Here is an 18,731-nt window from a genome sequence, read left to right on the forward strand (position 1 = left end):
TGATGTGATAGGAGGGGTTGGTCTCTTCCTTTTTGCTTATAGAGAAGTCATTGCCCCAACACACCCTAGCCTCACTCAGTTGCAGTATCGACCTTTGTATTCCTGGTTTACCCACAACTGCCACCTTCTACATCCTCACATGGCAGGAAGAAAACAAAACAGATCTCTCTCTCTCTCTCTCTCTCTCTCTCTCTCTCTCTCTCTCTCTCTCTCTCTCTTCCTCTTTTATGGCCTCAGTTCTGTCATATTAGGGTCTCACCTTTAGGACCTCATTTAACAGTAATAACCTCCTGAAGACAATATTTCCAGATATAGTCACATTAGAGGTTAGGGCTACAACATAGGAATTTGGCATGGGGGCAGTTGAAAATTCTGTTTGTCTTGTCTACATTTTTCATGCTACTTAATTACAGGTGAAGATGGGATTAAGAACTTCCCCGGGCAGCCTGCCTCACTAGAATCTTCTGTCCTTGAAGTCTAGTTTCAAATTTATGGTATAATGTGGCTTGTCCCCTTTCTAGAGTTCTGGTATTTTGTGGGGCAGCTGGTGGATTTGATTTGCTTTTTTTGGTTCATTTTGTTGGGTATTATGGTAAGTTAGACCTGCAATTAACAGTAGGCATCAGAATAATATTCAAGTAGATTAAAGTTAAATGTAAAAAAGATTTTGTAAATATTTAAATGAAAATATTCATGATAAATATTTTGTTTTATCTCTGATTGGAAGGCTGTTTAAGCATAAATGTAAATTAAGACAATAAAATAACACTTTTACTTCTAAAATGGCAACACTTTTTTTTTTCACTTAGTGCTAATGCAAATGTAGTAATCAAGAAATAATGTGTTCCTAGTGGGGTTATACATTGGTTTATCTTTCTGGAAATAATCTGACAATATAAAATAAATATCAAGCCTTAAAAATGTTCAGACCTAAAGATATTGTTTCCATAATATTTAAGGACATTCTGCTGAGCACTGGGGAGTCAGAATAGTGTAGATATTAAGAACCTGGGTTTTAATACTTGCTCTACCTCTAATTACAATGTAACCTTGGACTACCAAATTAACCTCTGCCTCAGTTTAATCATGTGTAAAATGGGGATAGCAGGATTTATCATAAAGCTCCTGTGCAGCTTAAATGGCACATAGTTGATAATTAATATATTATTTATTTTATTAATGTTATTAAATACACTGTCATCCCAATTTTGATAAAAAATGCGCAGTGCCCCCCCCCCAAAAAAAAAGTTATCTCTGGGTTGTGGGATTATTGTTTTTGTCTTTATACTTCTTAGTGTTTTCGGAATAAGGGTTGTTTTAAACCTTTACGAAAAATAACCATGTCATTTATAGAGTGCCTGATTCAGTTAAATTTTAAAAATTAGCTGGTCTGACCTATTGCTAAAGCTGTAATAAGTTCAAACCATCATTTGAAGATATCTAATCTCTTTACCTTTAAAAGAACAAGCAAAGAAATTCTTGAAGTTCATTTTTTGATATTTAATTCTTGAATATCCCTTTTAAATTTGTAGTTATTTATTGAGCTAGTAGTTAGTCCCCTGCAAATTTCATCCAGACTAGAAGAACCTGACCTATTTATTCTCATGTTAGCAACTTTTTGAAAGTGTGTAATAAGTAAAGGGACTGCGCCTGAAAAATGCCAGGGTTCAGCATTCTTTGCACACACATTTATTCCAATTTTAGTCTCAAAATATTTTTAGCTATTGGAACAGCTGGAAATTTGACTTCCTATTTACTCTCTGCAATCAGTACCAGTGCATTTTCTGAAATAAGGATGGTGAAAGTTGAGAGAGATAGGGGATGGAGAAAGATCACTTTTGTACATATGCAGGTGATTAATTACTCTTTTTCTTCTTCCTTTTTTCTCCTGTATTTTAAGTAGTTAGTGTTTTGGTATTTACCAAACAAATAGAGGATCATTTTATTTCAGAAGCTGTTCTTTTTCTGTGCTTCATAAGAAATCTAAACTGTGTATATATGATAATGTCTAAAATTCTTAGAAAATTATTTTATGATACTTGTACCTACATAAAATCTTGAAAATGAATTCTAAGTATTCTAGATATTGTGTCTCATAAATGTACTGTTCTAGCAACATGCCTTATTTTTCCTAGGGTTATTTAAAATATTCTCTGATTCTACACTTGTATTTATAAATGCCTAGTACATTTCATCTATTTTTGTTAGATAGAAAAATATGAACGTAGAGACTACTTCTGTTTTAAGCAACTTTATAAACATCTTCTAAAATTAAGGTCAACTTGAACATGTTCAAAAAAGGCAATGGAAAGAATTTAAAAGCAATCTTTTGAATATTAATATATGGGTTTCATATCTGAAATGTTTGGTAGATATATAAAGATTTTAATGCAAGTAAATAAAGTAATATGCTAATAACTTTGAACATGAGCAGTCCCTTCATTTTTGTCAAAAGAAATAGTGCTCATTTTTAAATGATGTATTCCATGAATTTTTAATGTATTCACTGACTTTTAAAAAATGAGATAAGCCTACATGATTTAAAGTTTATAAAGAAATCATTTTCACTTTTTACGTTTAGTTACGAACATAATGAAAAAATGTATCTATTTTGATGTAATAGATCAGCTTATCTATTTTGATGTAATAAACAAACCAGCCTATGTAGTAGATGTAATCTAGTTCAATGTAATAGTAAACCAGCTTGTATAGTAGATGCAATCCATTTTGATTTAATAAATAAACCAACTTGTAGTTTTTGATTGGTAGGTGGGTGTTTTTTATTTTTTCCTGTGGTAACAGTTTATGAATTGTAAGTTTACCTATAAGAGTACATTTATCATTGCTTCTTTAGATTCCTTAACTTTAGGCACATCTCAACTTTTTATTTATCCATCTTCCATTCCTTGCCAATAGTGTTGCACTTTTCTACAATTTTGGGAAATCTTGGAAATCAGATCCAGGGATAATTAAAGCTACAGAAGAACAAAAGAAAAAGGTAGCAAGATACAATCTAACTAGTCATATGTTTCACTGCCAAACTACCAGTATTTATAGCAGATATTAGAATACAAAGGAAGAATTTAAAGAAGTTTCCAACCAAGCAGATTATGTATAGTTGGTACTTGCACTTGGTGCTTTTGTGATGCCTGTCCTTACACTTCCATGGCATTTTAGTTTTATGTTTCTCTTATTTATAAGGCTGTGTGATCGCTTTATGGGATGAATCCAGTGTTTGAAACATCTCTGTAAACACTCAGCAAATAATATACATTTAGTAAATGTTTGTTGAATGATCGTGTGAATTGGAAGGCCAGTAAATTGGTTAATAGTGCAGATATATTGCTCCAGTAACTGAAATATTTGTATATATGATCCAGGGCATCCCTCACCTATAACACAGGTACATAGGACACCAAATTTATAATCCAAAGATGTCAAGTCAGTAGAGAATTGGACTAGAGGCAGTTAGATTATTTTAAGAGCTATTTTATCCAGTTTCTGAAAGCAAAACAAATCCTGGTGAATTATTTCTGTCTACAGTTGACTAACACAACTGGCATGTTCTTATGGTCTAATCCTCCTTTTCTAGGCTACATAGAGATTGTTGCTCTTATGTTACAGTATTCTTCAGACATTTCTGCTAATTGGTTTGCCAGGTTTTCTTAGTCATAATCCAGTTCTGAAGATTCAGTTCCTTATTGGACTTAGTTTTATTTTCGTCTTAATTATCAAAACCTATTCAGTGCCTAGAGTAGGTAACTTAGTTTTATTCTCAGGAATATTTCCGTAACTAAGTTTAGGGTTGCCTTTTCATATATCCAAGAAATAAAATTCCTATATTCATACTGTAATGAGGTAGCAGAAGTAAATGAACAAATTTTATTTGAGCTGAAAACATTGGTTAATTAAAGATGAACATCGTGTTTATTGATTGATATTGACGACACAATAATAGGTGAACATTGTTCAATTTTGAATAAAATATATATATTTTTTTAATTCACAGACAATAGTTGAACTTGCAGAGACAGGAAGTCTGGACCTCAGTATATTCTGCAGTACCTGTTTGGTAGTATTTTTTTTCTTTATTCTTCCCTCTCTCCTCTTCCCCTAGCAGTGGCATAGCACAGAGGGTGTGGGGAACAAGGAGAATGGTTTCTTTTGCTGAGCATATTCCATGCCCGCCAAAAAAGGGATAGACCATGGTCCAGGAGGAAAGATGGTAAAACAGTGTCTCCTTCCCAATGGACTTATTCCCCCCCGCCATGGTAGAACTTGACTACAGTTCTGATTCAGAAGATGCCATTCATTTGTATTTATTCTTACTCTTTCTCTCTTAAAATGTAATTCAACAAATAAAAAAAACTAAGTAATAAAGTGTTTAAAATCAAAGGTTTAGTATGATTCCCTAATAATAATTTTTCTAATTGCATTTTAAGAAAATTTATTATACTTTAAGGTCATAGTGGGAAAATTCATTACACAACTTTTAAGACAACGTGGCCTCTAAACTGATCCAATCCGTATTAAGAGTGTTTATGCAAGTTTGAACACCATTTCATCATTGATATTATCTTCAACCAGATCATAGATAAAGATATATATGAAATAAAATAGCATTTATTTAAGGAATTAGGTATAGTAATAGTGACGTTTTATGATTTTATGACATCGAATTTCTATAGAATAATACTGTTTAGTGTTTTCATTATTTTCTGCTTAATTTTTATAATTAATTCTTGTGAAAAATGTATAAACTACCACAGTGGTTACACCATGTTTTTAATAGATGGAAATTGAAATATCCTCAAATCATACTTGAAACTAAATGCTCTTTTATACCTTTGTTAATACATTTCAACTGAACTAGTGTCTTAACATTTGAGTAATAAAATAACTATGTTTAGGGTTATAGAATGAGTTTTTGAAACTGAGCTCCAGTGTTACAGATTCTTTGTTTCACTTAACATTTAAGTAAACAGTCATGATTTTGAATACTCAAAATATATACTGCTTTACTTTTGGTAGCAACTTTAGTGTGCTGACTAAATTCTTTTGTATTTTTAAGTATTCTTTAAAAAGGTTTTTGTTTCTATGCTTTACAATGCATCCTTTACATGATTGGCATTCTTAACATTTAGAATGTTTTTATACTCTGGTATTCTGTGGAAATATTATTCTGTACCTTAAAGTAAAGAATGCATTGCTGATGTATTTGTCATATGACAAATTCTTTATAGTCACCCAATACAGTTTCATTGTTAAGTAAATACTTAATGGCAAGAACAAGACTATTTTTGTCATCATATGTAAACATTTTATGTTATTGCTATGTTATTGTAAGCTGTGTACTTCTGGATAATTTAGTGTTGTAAAGAACATATCCTATTATAAAATGATTCAAATAGACAGAAATATTTGTCATCATATGGATATTCTTCGTTTTGATAAATAGACAAGTCCCTAAGAAGACACGTGGAGATCAGAATTTCCTAAAAGTTAATTACTCTGTAAGTGAACTGAGGAGACTTATATACAGGAGTCTTGTGTCAGTCTTTAGTTCAGAATTCACTGACAAGTGAATTCCCAAAGGGGGCATGTAGCTGAGGGCATAGAAGTGGGCATAGAATTTGTTTGATACACCCGGCTGCTTTTTTTCTCCTAAGTAGATATAGTCTCATATCTGTGGTGAAGAATAACTTACCCTTTTCTTCAGTCCACAGATCATTTTAGTACATGTGAGAACTACATAGTCCACCTGTGACTTTTTCTTACTACTACAAAATAGTGTATAACCTTATGCAAACTATTAGAGAGATGGCAGTGCTTTTGTGGAAACACCGATGAAGGGTATTATAAATTTCGTTTCTGGCCTCGATTAATAATTCTAGCGCTTGTGCATCCAACATTGGGACCTACCAGTTCTTCGAAGATCACTAATGAGTTCTTGTATTTACTTGTTGATTTAGAGTAATGTAAAGTAAATATGTTTCACAACACTTAAAATATTAAGACATCATAAACATGAATTATTTATTGCTTGTCAGGAGCTCGATAATGTATTTCATGTTTTGGGTTTTTGGTTTTTTTTGCAAGAAATAGGGACTACCTAAATTTCCTAAGCATATTGTACTTTCTGAATGGCCATGCATTTCAGCGGGGTACATGCTTTACTTAATCTGAGTTCACAAGAGGCACTGAAAAAGAAAAATGTGTGTCAACGTTATGCTGGATGTGTCACTTTGGGAAGGCTCATATATTAAATGATTTTGAATTTTAAAAGCCTTTTTTTGTTCACTTCTGACTTCACCTTCCTTTTAGTAAGGAACAGTTTCATTTTATTAAAGAACAATTAATATCATGACCGTTAATCACAATAAATTTTCATTTAGAAGCCCAGAGACTGATGTTTTTATTATTCAGAAATTTGAGGGATGTGAATTAAATATAGTACCATTCATTGAAACAGCAAATTTGATTCTTAATCATTTTGCAAATTGCCAAATGCAGTTCTACTCCATTCTTAAGAGCTTATATTCTAGAGTAGAGTAACCTTATCCTTTTCTTCTTTGTTGTTGCAGTTGAAATTTCGTTCAATAAAACAATAGTGATTTTTGTTTGTTTTTTTTTCCCCTTTGGAAACCTTGGTATAAATCTTTCCAAAAAATATAGATTTATTTTTTTCATAATTGTATTTTGAGAAAATAATTGTTCAGCTTTCCTCTCTTAGGTATAGTGCCTTTCATAATCTTTTACATACCTATTAACAGATACGGAAACCAGTGAGGTCCAAACATTGTGGTGTGTGCAACCGCTGTATAGCGAAGTTTGATCATCATTGCCCGTGGGTGGGTAACTGTGTAGGTAAGTTTTATTAGTAATTTCTAAATATATTGTTCACTTAACTGATTCTAGGTAATTAATAAAGTACAGTATTAAAGCAGAGAGTAGAAAATTCATTCTTGTAACCTACCACACCCTCTCCATTCCCATAATTATCGTCCTGTTGACAAACAGCAACTCAGTCGAGTAAGAGTGGAAAAACGTACAAAATCAGTGTTTAGAAAAGATTGATATCATTTCTCATACCTACTCTTTCCTATTTTCTTTACTGGATAATAGTGAAATTGATAAGGAGGCAGATAGTATTGCTTTTTAGTTAAACTAGAGAGAGTAAAAAATACTTGAAAGAATTTTATGTACAGAGTCAGAGAGGAATGACAGTTAAAAACTGCACATACCTCTGCATTCAAGAATGGTGTGTTCTGAGATGAACTAAGTGATCTGAGAGATGGCCCTGGGAATTTTAAGACGTGACAGCAGGGAAACATTACAAAGACTGTGTGACTGTGTTGGACAGAAGCCTTTGAAAAATTGGATTATAATGTTTATAAAAGTAAAGCTAAAATGGGTAAACAGTAGGATTAAAGCGCACAATACTGATTTATTTGATTCACTGGGACTCTTTTGCCTTTGGAATGAATATCATTGCAGTCTCATCACGTGTATGTATAATTTGTAAGAATACTTATTTTAAGACTGTTATTAAAACATTTATTTTCTTGAAGAACATTTTCTAAAATAATTAATGTATGTGATACTGTCCAAGTTCTATTACACCTTTCATGACAATCTCCCCAACTGCACCCAACCCTTTCCGGTGGATTTCCAGTTGTTTTTTTCATAGCTGAAAAAATTTGCTTCTGTATTGTTCTTTAGGTGCAGGCAACCATAGATACTTTATGGGCTACTTATTCTTCCTGCTTTTTATGATCTGCTGGATGATTTATGGTTGTATTTCTTGTGAGTACAATTAGTTTTTTACTATTCTTAAAACACAAACATTTGCATACTCATGCTTACCGTATTGACAAAAAATACGACAAAAGTCTTAACTAAAAATTATGGTTTGGGGCACCTCACTGCAATGAAGCATAAGGAAAATAGATAATAGAACTATCAAATATGTTCAACATACAGTATAAGCAACAGAATGATCAGTTAAGTACAGTAGTACCTCAATTTTCGAACATCTCCATTGACGATCATTTTGGTTTATGAACACCGTAACCCTGGAAATAAATGTTTCGGTTTTTGAACATGACTCAGAAGTCAAACATGTCACACAGCTTCTGAGTGCAAGATCCTGAGGCCTAGCTGTCGGCTGTTTTCGAACGTTTCAGAACACGTGGATTATGTTCGAAAACCAAGGTACCACTGTACCTTTTAATACATGTGTACCCTGAAAAATGTGTTGACTTTATAGACTGTGAAAAGCTTCTGGGTAAAATACACCAACATTTTTCACATCACTTGCTTGCTTTACTCTGGTAGTTTATAGATTTTTATGATTGTGCTAGTTGCTTTTTCTTACCAAACACTTGGGAAAATATAGTTGCACTTTAGTTTGCACAGAACTTGAAACATTTTGAAGACTCAGGTATAATAAGTATTGCCTATTAGTGAATAAGTATTGCCTATTAAAAGGTATTAGAAGTTACTCTTTTAAAAATATGTTGTCATTCATTTGATCATATGGGCTGAGTATCTTAGATGAAATGATGGGTTTTTATTGCATTGAGATCATAATTCAGAAAGAGTTTAAATGAATATATTAGTTACTGTGCTTTAGGATTTGGTGGTACTTAGCATAAAGATGTATTATCCTAGCTTAAAAATAAGTCCTGGAAGAATAATCTCTGTTATTGCTCTAATGAAAAAGGAGACTACATCCTCAAACTTATGTATGGAATACCCATCAAATAAAAACTATTGTTATAGTACAATTTTTTGTTAAGATTGGCTGCTTTTTCTATTGTTATCTTTGATATGTTCTTCCCACTAATATATAATGAGATTATTTCAGAGTATAAAAAAATTTGCATTGAATGTCACTTATTAAAGCTAACCTCTTGGATACTGTTCTTTTAACTGGTGCCTACCACAAATACCTACATGGGGCACTTGGATGATTACTGAGTAAATGTGAGCACTTCTGTTCTGATTTTAGACTGGGGACTCCACTGTGAGACCACTTACACCAAGGATGGATTTTGGACATATATTACTCAAATCGCCACTTGTTCACCTTGGATGTTTTGGATGTTCCTGAACAGTATTTTTCATTTCATGTGGGTGGCTGTATTACTCATGTGTCAGATGTACCAGGTATGCACAAGTACATTATTCATTCTTTGGTGTGCTAATTGAAAAGTTATAAAATGCGCTCCTTGCTTAAAAGATAATCTGTTCCCTTTCTAACCACTCTTACTTTTCAGGGATTAAAATTTTAATTTACCTTTCTTTCCTACCTTTCTCTTTCCTGCTTCCTCTCCTCCTCCTCCTTACAGTACGAAATTTTGGCTCTGAATACTACTCTTGACAGAACTTTTTATTTCTGGTTTTCCTGATTCAAATACATCCAATTGGATATAATCGTGAGCTTAGACCGATGATGCCATTAATTTTATTTTCTTTTTAATATTAATAATACTAATGTTTTATTACCCACAAATATCTATTTGAGTCTTTCAATTTAAGGATTTTTTTAAAAAAAAACTCATTCTTACAGGGGCTGATGGAGAGGTGTCCTATGTATATCGTGTCCACCTCCCCACATGCACAATGCCAAGTTACCTGTTTTTAGATATTTTACCCCCATTTAACTAGCTACTTTTTGTGGATTCAAAATATCATGTAAACTGGTTTCATGATCTCCTGATGGAAAACAGGCTTCATAATTTTTCTCTCCATCCTGGTCCTCTTGAGAATTAACTTTTACATAAAATATTCAGAGAGTTAATGGTTTGCTTTCCCTTGTCTCCTAGATATCATGTTTAGGTATTACTACAAATGAAAGAATGAATGCCAGAAGATACAAGCACTTTAAAGTCACAACAACATCTATTGAAAGCCCATTCAAGTACGTACATATTTATAAATTTAATATTTTCCTTTGGCATGTAAAGTTCCTTACTAAACCAAACTCAGCAATTATCCAGTGACTACATCAAAAAGAAGTGTTTTCTTTAGGTATGGCAATAGAATATTAAACAGGAAATATTTCTTTTACTTCATAATATGTAAAATAGCTTATAAATCCTACTGAATTCTGGATTTCTGCCAGATATAGCATTGGTTAGTTTACCATAACTTTAGAATTCATCACATTAACTGTTGATAAATTTGTGATACTATTTTTTTCTTAATTGCACAATTCAAACTTTATTGACCTAACATTTAGTATTTGTTCAACCTTTCCATCAATTTACAAATTTTCATTAAAAAAAGAATATCCAGAAAAGTGAAATAAGATTTTTAAAATTACATTCAGTTGAAATTCTTAGAGAAATTTCCAGACCTAGGGCAGCTACTTTTCAGTGCAAATTATTTTATTTCCCCTCTGAATGACACAAAGATTCCAACACACATAGTTTTATATTTTTTAAATTGAGGTGTAACTGACATATTAATATCAGGTATACAACATAATGATTCGATATTTGTGTATACATTGCAAAATGATCACCGCAATAAGTCTAGTTAACATCTGTCACCATACATAAAGAAAATTTGTTTCTTGTGATAAGAACTTTTAAGATCTACTTCCTAGCAGCTTTCAAATATGCAACACAATATTATTAACTATAGTCATGATGTTGTATATTACATACCCATGACTTACTTATTTTATAACTGGAAGTCTGTACCTTTTGACCCCCATCACCCTTTTCGCCCACCTCACACCCTCTACCTCTGGCAACCACGATACTATGTTCTCTATCTATGAGCTTCGTTTTTGTTTGTTTAGATTCCACATATAAATGAGATCATATGGTGTTTGCTTTTCTCTGACTTATTTCACTTAGCCTAATGCCCTCAGTGTCCATCTATGTTGTCACAAATAGCATTATTTCCTTCTTTTTTATGACTTAATATTCCAGTATGTGTGTATGTGTCGTATGTATACATACTACATCTTTATCCATTCATTCATCAATGGACACTCAGGTGCTCTCCATATCTTGGCTGTTGTAAATAATGTTGCAGTGAACATGGTGGTACACTTATCTTTTCGAGTTAGTATTTTTGTTTTCTTTGGATAAATACCCAGGAGTGGAATTGCTGTAGCATACAGTAGTTGTATTTTTAATCTTTTGCGAACCTCCATGATGTTTTCCATAGTGACTGTACTAATGTACAATCCCACCAACAGTGCATGAAAGTTCCCTTTTTACCACATCCTCACCAACATTTGTTATTTCTAGTCTTTTTTCTTTAATTTTTTAAATAATTTATTCAAGTAGAGTTGATATACTTCCACTCCTTTCTTAAGAGTCATTTGTTGAAGCAAGAATTTTGTTCTGGAACTGTTTTAACTTCCCTTGTGATTGTTTGGCGTAGCTATTGTCAAGCTGCATTCCTCTCTTTGATTCTGTTTTTTTCACATTTAAAATAATTTTTAAAATTTTTCAATCACAGTTGACATACCATATTATATTAGTTTCAGCTGTACAACATAGTCATTGGACATTTATATAATTTACAAAGTGATCACCCCAACAAATCTAGTACCCATCTGACACAGTATAATTGACTATATTCCTTATTCTATACCCTACATCCCCATGTCTACTGTGAAACAACCAATTTGTTCTTCTTAATCCCTTCACCTTTTCACCTAGTGTTTTTGATAACAGTCATTCTAAAAGGTGTGAGGTGATATCTCATTGTGGTTTTGATTTGCATTTCTCACATGATTAGTGATCTTCATCATCTTTTCATGTACCTGATGGTCATTCGTATGTCTTTGGAAAAAATATCGATTCAGATCTCCTGCCCATTTTTTACTCAGATTGTTTGTGGTTTTGTTTTTTTTTTTTGCTATTGAGTTGTAGGAGTTCTTTATATATTTTGGACATGAGTCGCTTATCAGATATATGATTTTCAAATATTTTCTCCCATTCAGTAGGTTGCCTTTTCATTTTGTTGATGGTTTCCTTTTCTGTGCAGAAACTTTTTATTTCTATTTATTTTTATTTTTTTAAAAATTGTATTGGGGAATATTGGGGGCCAGTGTGGTTTTCCAGGGCCCATCACTTCCAAGTCGTTGTCCTTCAGTCTAGTTGTAGAGGGTACAGCTCAGCTCCAGGTCCAGTTGCCGTTTTCAATCTTTAGTTGCAGGGGTTACATCCCACCATCCCATGTGGGAATTGAACTGGCAACCTTGTTGTTGAGAGCTGGCGCTCTAACCAACTGAGCCATCTGGCTGCCCCTCCAGAAGTTCAGCGGCATCTTGTTGTCTTGAATCTAGTTGTCTTGAGTCCAGTTGTGGAGGGCACAGCTCACTGGCCCATGTGGGAATCGAACCGGCAAGCCTATTGTTCAGAGCTCGCACTCTAACCAACTGAACCACCCAGCTGCCCATGTGCAGAAGCTTTTTAGTTTGATGTGTCCCACTTGTTTATTTTTGCTTTTGTTGCTTTTGCTTTTGGTGTTAGATTCAAAACATCATCACCAAGACCATGTCAGGGGGCTTCCTGTCTATGCTTTCTTCTAGGAGTTTTATGTTTTCAGGTCTTATATTCAAGACTTTAATCCACTTTGAGTTGATTTTTGTGTATGGGGTTTCATTCTTTTGCATGTGGTTGTCCAGTTTCCTCAACACCATTTATTGAGAGACTGTCCTATTCTTTATATGTACATTTTGAAAATTTGAATTCGGTTTGATGCTAAGAAATAGTGGTTTCCTAATTATATGAAATATTTAAAACTTGGAGTTTTACTCAAGCCACTTGCCTACCAACTTCAAGCTTTTGCAGTACTATCAATTATTGCATACTTGTGGAAAGCAAGCAAACCTTTAACAGAAAGCAAAATAAGAGTCAATAGGGTAGTTTTGAGGATTCTCCCATAGGCATAATAATTACATAAGATATAAACTGATTACTTTTCCAAAGGTGTTCTTGAAGTCCTAAAATTCCCTGAACTTATCCTGGACATTTCCTTTTTTAAGGTGTTACTCTCAGGTACACTACACTGCCAGATTCACTGTTATTTGTAATTATTTTGTCATTTATTTTCTCAATTTTGAATGTAGTTTGTTACTTTCCGAAGTCATCTATCAAGGAAGTTTTTATCAAAAAGTACATATGACACAAGAATGAAATACAAATTTGAATAACTTTAAAATGTAATTGTGGAACCGATTAAATTAGCAAGAGAAAAGAAAAACCAGGGTTGGCCAAGCTGTGAAGAAACATGAATGCATATATATTTTGTAGAGTTATAAACAAGTTCTTTCTAGCAAGTAACCTGAGTTTTTAAGTTTAGAAAAATATATAACACCAAAATTATATTAAACTGATATATTAAATCATTGTCCTAATGAACTTTCTCTTTTTCTTTCTCTCTCTCTTTTTTTTTTTTTTTTTGGTGGGGTTGTTAGCCATGGATGTATAAGGAATATTATAGACTTCTTTGAATTTCGATGCTGTGGCCTCTTTCGTCCTGTTATCGTGGACTGGACCAGGCAGTATACAATAGAATATGACCAAATATCAGGATCTGGGTACCAGCTCGTGTAGCAACATCTTTATCTTATGAAGCATATTGCTGAGTGGTGCCTGAAAATTGTGTCTGTCCGTGTCTCTCTCACACTCGAATCCACATCCTTTGAACAACAGCATGCTATATGTAGGGCTAACAGTGAATTTTACAGTCTTTTTTCCAACACTTTTATTAACAAAAGTGAACATGGACAGAACACACTGCCACTTCTGGGAAAGGTAAAGATCTTTAAAAGAATTTTAATGGTTCTTAATGTGGGAATTCACAACATACTCAACTTTTTGGTTTTGTTCTCATAACATTTTTCACGAGACGAGTGAACTTACTCTGTTGATGAACATGGTATACTAATCAGAAATGTTAGGGTCTAGCTAAAGCTAAATTTATGGTATATGGCTAAATTTTATGATGCAATCTACTAATAGTATTGCATTTAATTCCACGACGGTTGTCTTAAATTGATTCAGACTAGCATTATGTACGTTTTAGAATGTACATGTAAATACTTTAATGAAAATCATGTGGTTTTCTTAGGGATCCTATAATGTGTCCTCAAAGGCACGAGAAAATAATGTTCACAAAAAATGTGCTAACAATATTTTATTGCTATCAGCTGTTGCAGTGCTGATACATTGCTAGTTCAGTGAAATAATTAGTAACCTTGCTCTGAGGTTTCATGGTCTGATATTAAAGCACTTGCATGAGTATAGTAAGTCACGTTATTTTGTTCAAACTTTAAAGCCCTACTAAGTGCATGATACACCTCATAGAATGTATGCTAATACATACTATCCAGTGAAGCATAAATTAGAATTTAATTTGATGTGCAAACAGTCCAATTTTTAAGAGTTGAGGTATTTTCAAGAAAAGGCAGAACAAATAAGTTATTGCAAAATTCTCAGTAATAGAGATAAATGGATCTACTTTTAAAATTCTGAGAAAAATAAATTGTAGACAAAATAATGGAATTTGGCTAAAGATGGAGCATGATCTCTGTACATAGCACATGTGAGTAAAAGAAAAGCTAATGGTATATTCTGGTTTTAAAAATATGACCTATCAGAATGAATTTAATCCCTAGATTATTTTAATTTTCTCAATTTTGAATGTTTTGAAATTTGTTAATGCTGTTTGAAACAATGTCAGAAAGATTTTGTTAAACGTGATGCACTGATGAATTTTGGTTGCAGCATTTTCATACTCATGGTGAACTATTAGTCACTGCTTCCATAAATATTGTTTACAGACTGAGACTTGGTTTAGTCCTCTTAAGTGCTGTAGCAAACTGTGGTTCGAGCAACCTGTGAGAAACCTATGAGAGGGATGGGCTGGGGGAGGGTGGGAAAAGGGTGGTCAGACGATGACAGATCCTAGACCAGTGTAAAGATTGTGTATCTGTATATAAATAATTTATCAAATAGTTTTCACTTTGTGTCTGTATGTGTTAGTGTGTTTAAAGCTGCTCATTTCATTTTATCCAACCAAAAAAAAGGGGAGATAACTAATGAGCTTCTAGTGATGTTCAATATTGCTGTTAATAGGCATTATACCCTGCAAGTTCACTGCATGTCTGATGCTTGGTAAAATTAGTATTCCCTGTAAAAGGCAGATTACAGGTATAAAAGCAATCTAGTGGTACACCCGCCCCTTGCCTTAGTAAGAGGAGCAGTGAAAATGTATATAGTTGATGTTCAGTATTTCCAAGTACCATTTTTATATAGTAGTTTCTTTGACCGTAAGTCACACATCAAAAAGATTACCTGTAGTATATGTGAGTGTTTTAATATTAGAAAATTGGCATACGTACTTTATTTTTGAAAAGGGAAGAATTGGGTGTGGGGTGGCAATAGCATTGTGCCATTTTGTCATAGAGTGTAAAAAACTGGTTAACTTTACAAATGTCTGCTAGTTTTGACTACTAATTGGGGGAAAATTTAGATAAATTTTAAATTCAAAGTTATTTATAAAAGGCTAAACGTTTCTTTTAATTTTTTTGTATTTTGAGCCACTTCACATGAAGACTCTGTTGCAATTTTTATTGAATACATTTTTATTAACAGGCAAATACAATGGTGGTTTTCTCAGTTTCAATAAGAGTATTGTTACCATGTTCTTTCTTTGTGGTACAATATTCTTTTCAGTGCAAACGATAAGTCTTTCAGTTAAATAGAAATTAAAAACCTCTAGATGTATAATTACATGGGAAATATTAGCAATGTTAATGCTTTAGTACTAACCATCCATAGTACCAGTGAAATGTATAACTCAGAAATGGTCAGATGGTCAGGAGCCAGCAATGCAGCAGCGTACCCTCTGTTTAATTATTTTGTAGGTTTTGTGTGTGGAACCAGCTTAACCCAGTTCTTAAGTTGTGTATGAAGGTGATCTTTTGGGGAATAGTTCACATCGGCTTAATTGGATACATTTAGTAAATAGGAACGTATTTCTCAGCCCTGAACTTGATTTTCTTCTTTGGAGGTTTTTTTGTTTATTTTGTTTTGTTTTTCTTCCCCTTATATTTTTGTTGTCCCTGGGAATTTATTTCAAATTAATAGGCATAAAACAGCATCATTATACTTAAGCTATGGATATTTTTATTTTATATTTTATTTATAACTGTGCCAAGTATTATTTTGCTACTTACCGTGTTACTCTGTGGAAAGGAAAACCTGTAAAGTGTTTAATAAATTAGCTCTCCTTACATAAATTAAACCTGTCAAAATTTTGTAAAATATTAATCAGAATAAATATTGACTCTTAAATGTGTGCTTGTTTGTTATTTCGCTCGATTCACTTCAAGAAATTGATGAAACATTCGTAGTGGTACCTATGATATGAAAAGCTTATTCTATATATTTATATCTGGGTCAACTAGGATTCAAGTTACAAGACTGTAGAAATTTGCAAAAGTAAAAGATGGGGTAATTCTAAAACAATATTGTGTGTATTTGTGTGTGTGTTAATGTAATTAATATTTTTTTAATAAAGAGAATACATTTTTCTGTAAGAATTTTGGATTCCATGGAGTTAATTAGGATCCTCAAGCACTGTATGAATCTCCAAGTTTTAAATATTAATATGTCTAAAGACACTAGTAAAATACCGAAAAATGAAACCTACCAAACATTGATATTAGTTACCTGAGAAGCTATGCATGACAAAGAAAGCTTCATTTGGAAATTTTACAAAGGAAAACTTATGTATGAACACTTTCCTATTGTTCACATGGTTGTTTATGGTTTAATTGAGAACCCAGTAGTATTAAATATTTTCATAGTGGATTAATTATTTCATAATTAATAGTCATAATTTTAATATTGAAAATAATGCCTCCAGAGCTATGTAGAGCTCAAGTAATAGTAGTGTGAACAAGTATGTAAAGTAAAGCAAATTCCACAGCAAGCCATCAGTTTTCATTCCATTTAGGTACTTTCCTTCATTATTCACTTGTTTATGTGTCCCCCACTCCCCACCCCAAATCCTTCCCAGATTGATAGAGTGTACCTGTGATATGGACGTCTGGGTCTAAGAGTTTGTAGAGCTAATTGGGAACGAGTGTTACATACCAGAACTAGAAATCTTAGCTTCTTGTCAGAAAGTCAGCCTTCAGTTTCAAAACCTTAAAGTTCTTGGTATAAGAGTTTCCTATTAAATACCTTGATGTGACTATTAAAATAGGAAAATCTGTAATCCCAAGTGGAACACTGATCATGGTCAGCTAGGTACAAATAATGAAAACAGCCATATCTCAGAAAATTCTTTGCCTTTGGAGTGTGAATGTTTTGCTCAAATTTTACCAGAATATCTGGCATCAGACCTTTACTTGGATGGAAAAATCCTTTTTAAATAGACAGCAATGTTTCTAGTACTGAGAGAGAGGCACTGTTTCCTTCCAAAGCCTCAGAAAGCCTCATTGCTACTGCTGCTGCTTGGATCTGTATATTTATAGTTTTCATCAAATTTGTAAATGGTTTCAGTTATATTTCCTCAAATATTTTTCCTTCCCCCTTTCAAGAAACGCCAGTTACACGTTAGGCCACTTGAGATTGTCCGACAGCTCACTAATAATTTTTTAAATTCTTTTTTCCCCAGTGTTTATTTTGGATAGCTTTTATGCTTTTAAGTTCACTTAAATTTTTTCTGTACTGTGTTAATACCATTCAGTTTAGTTTTTATCTCTAACATTATAGTTTTCACCTGCAGCATTTGATTTGGACCATTTTTATATCTTCCATATTTGCACTTCTTGAAAATATGGAGTACAGTTATAATGAACTGTTTTAATATCCTTATCTGCTGATTTTCACATTTCTGTCAGGTCTTGGTTGGTTTGGATAGATTTTTTTTTCCCTTCCTCATTACGGATCATATTCCTGCTTCTTTGCATACCTGCTAATTTTTGGTGACATGATGATGCCAGATACTATGAACTGAGTGCTGGATATTTTTGTATTCCTATAAAAATTCCAGAGCTTTATTCTAGGATGCAGTTATTTGGAAACTGATCCTTTCAGGTTTTGCTGTTAACCAAGATTTGTTAGGTAGGACCAGAGCGGTGGTCAGTGTAGGGGTAATTCCCCATCACTGAAGATGTGTACTCCATCCGAGCCCCATGAATCATGTTTCCCAGTCTCACTGATGAGAACAGGCACTCTTCCCAGCTCCATGTCCCTGTCTTTTAGATGGGTTTCTTCCATGGTCTTGGGTAGTCACCTCACGTGTGTGTGTGTGTGTGTGTGTGTGTGTGTTGTCAGAACTCAGCTGAAGACGTGCAAAGTGGGGGTTGGGCGGTGCTCTGCATATTTCTTGAGTTCTTTGTGCAGCTCTCTCTAGTCCCTCAACTCTGGCCACCTTAGTCCTGGACTTGCAGCTTTATCTCCTTAAATTCAGGGTGCTTTCTATAGTGTGTTCTCCCACCTTGTATGATAGTGTGGAAACTCAGAGCAGTAAACTGCTCATCCTAAGACACCTCATTTTCCCCATAACTCCTGTTGTCCAGTGTCACAAAAACCTTAATTTTTCATGTCAAGTGACAGGATAAATCTTGTTCAACTTGTCTATAAGTAGAAGTCAGAGTGTGTGTGTGTGTGTGTATGTTTAATTTTGTTTAATTTCTAATGTAGAAAATATTGGTAGAAACAACTCATAAACTAAAGCTC

The 18,731-nt window shown here is 33.3% G+C and overlaps 1 protein-coding gene across 5 annotated transcripts in view; it reads left to right on the forward strand.

Annotated features, from left to right (window-relative positions):
* ZDHHC17 (zDHHC palmitoyltransferase 17) overlaps positions 1 to 16,334 on the forward strand; it is an 84,555-nt gene extending 68,221 nt beyond the window's left edge. For all 5 annotated transcript variants that reach the window (XM_081060784.1, XM_081060785.1, XM_081060787.1 and 2 more), the window contains 7 exons: positions 2,874 to 2,998; positions 4,010 to 4,072; positions 6,774 to 6,867; positions 7,723 to 7,806; positions 9,014 to 9,171; positions 9,831 to 9,925; positions 13,451 to 16,334. In XM_081060784.1, the coding sequence (XP_080916910.1) occupies positions 2,874 to 2,998; positions 4,010 to 4,072; positions 6,774 to 6,867; positions 7,723 to 7,806; positions 9,014 to 9,171; positions 9,831 to 9,925; positions 13,451 to 13,589 (758 nt within the window). In that variant the 3' untranslated portion in view covers positions 13,590 to 16,334. The remainder of the gene's footprint in view (positions 1 to 2,873; positions 2,999 to 4,009; positions 4,073 to 6,773; positions 6,868 to 7,722; positions 7,807 to 9,013; positions 9,172 to 9,830; positions 9,926 to 13,450) is intronic.
* The last annotated feature ends 2,397 nt before the right edge of the window (positions 16,335 to 18,731 follow it).

Source organism: Rhinolophus hipposideros, assembly GCF_964194185.1.
Source record: "Rhinolophus hipposideros genome assembly, chromosome: 9".
NCBI classification, from domain to species: domain Eukaryota; kingdom Metazoa; phylum Chordata; class Mammalia; order Chiroptera; family Rhinolophidae; genus Rhinolophus; species Rhinolophus hipposideros.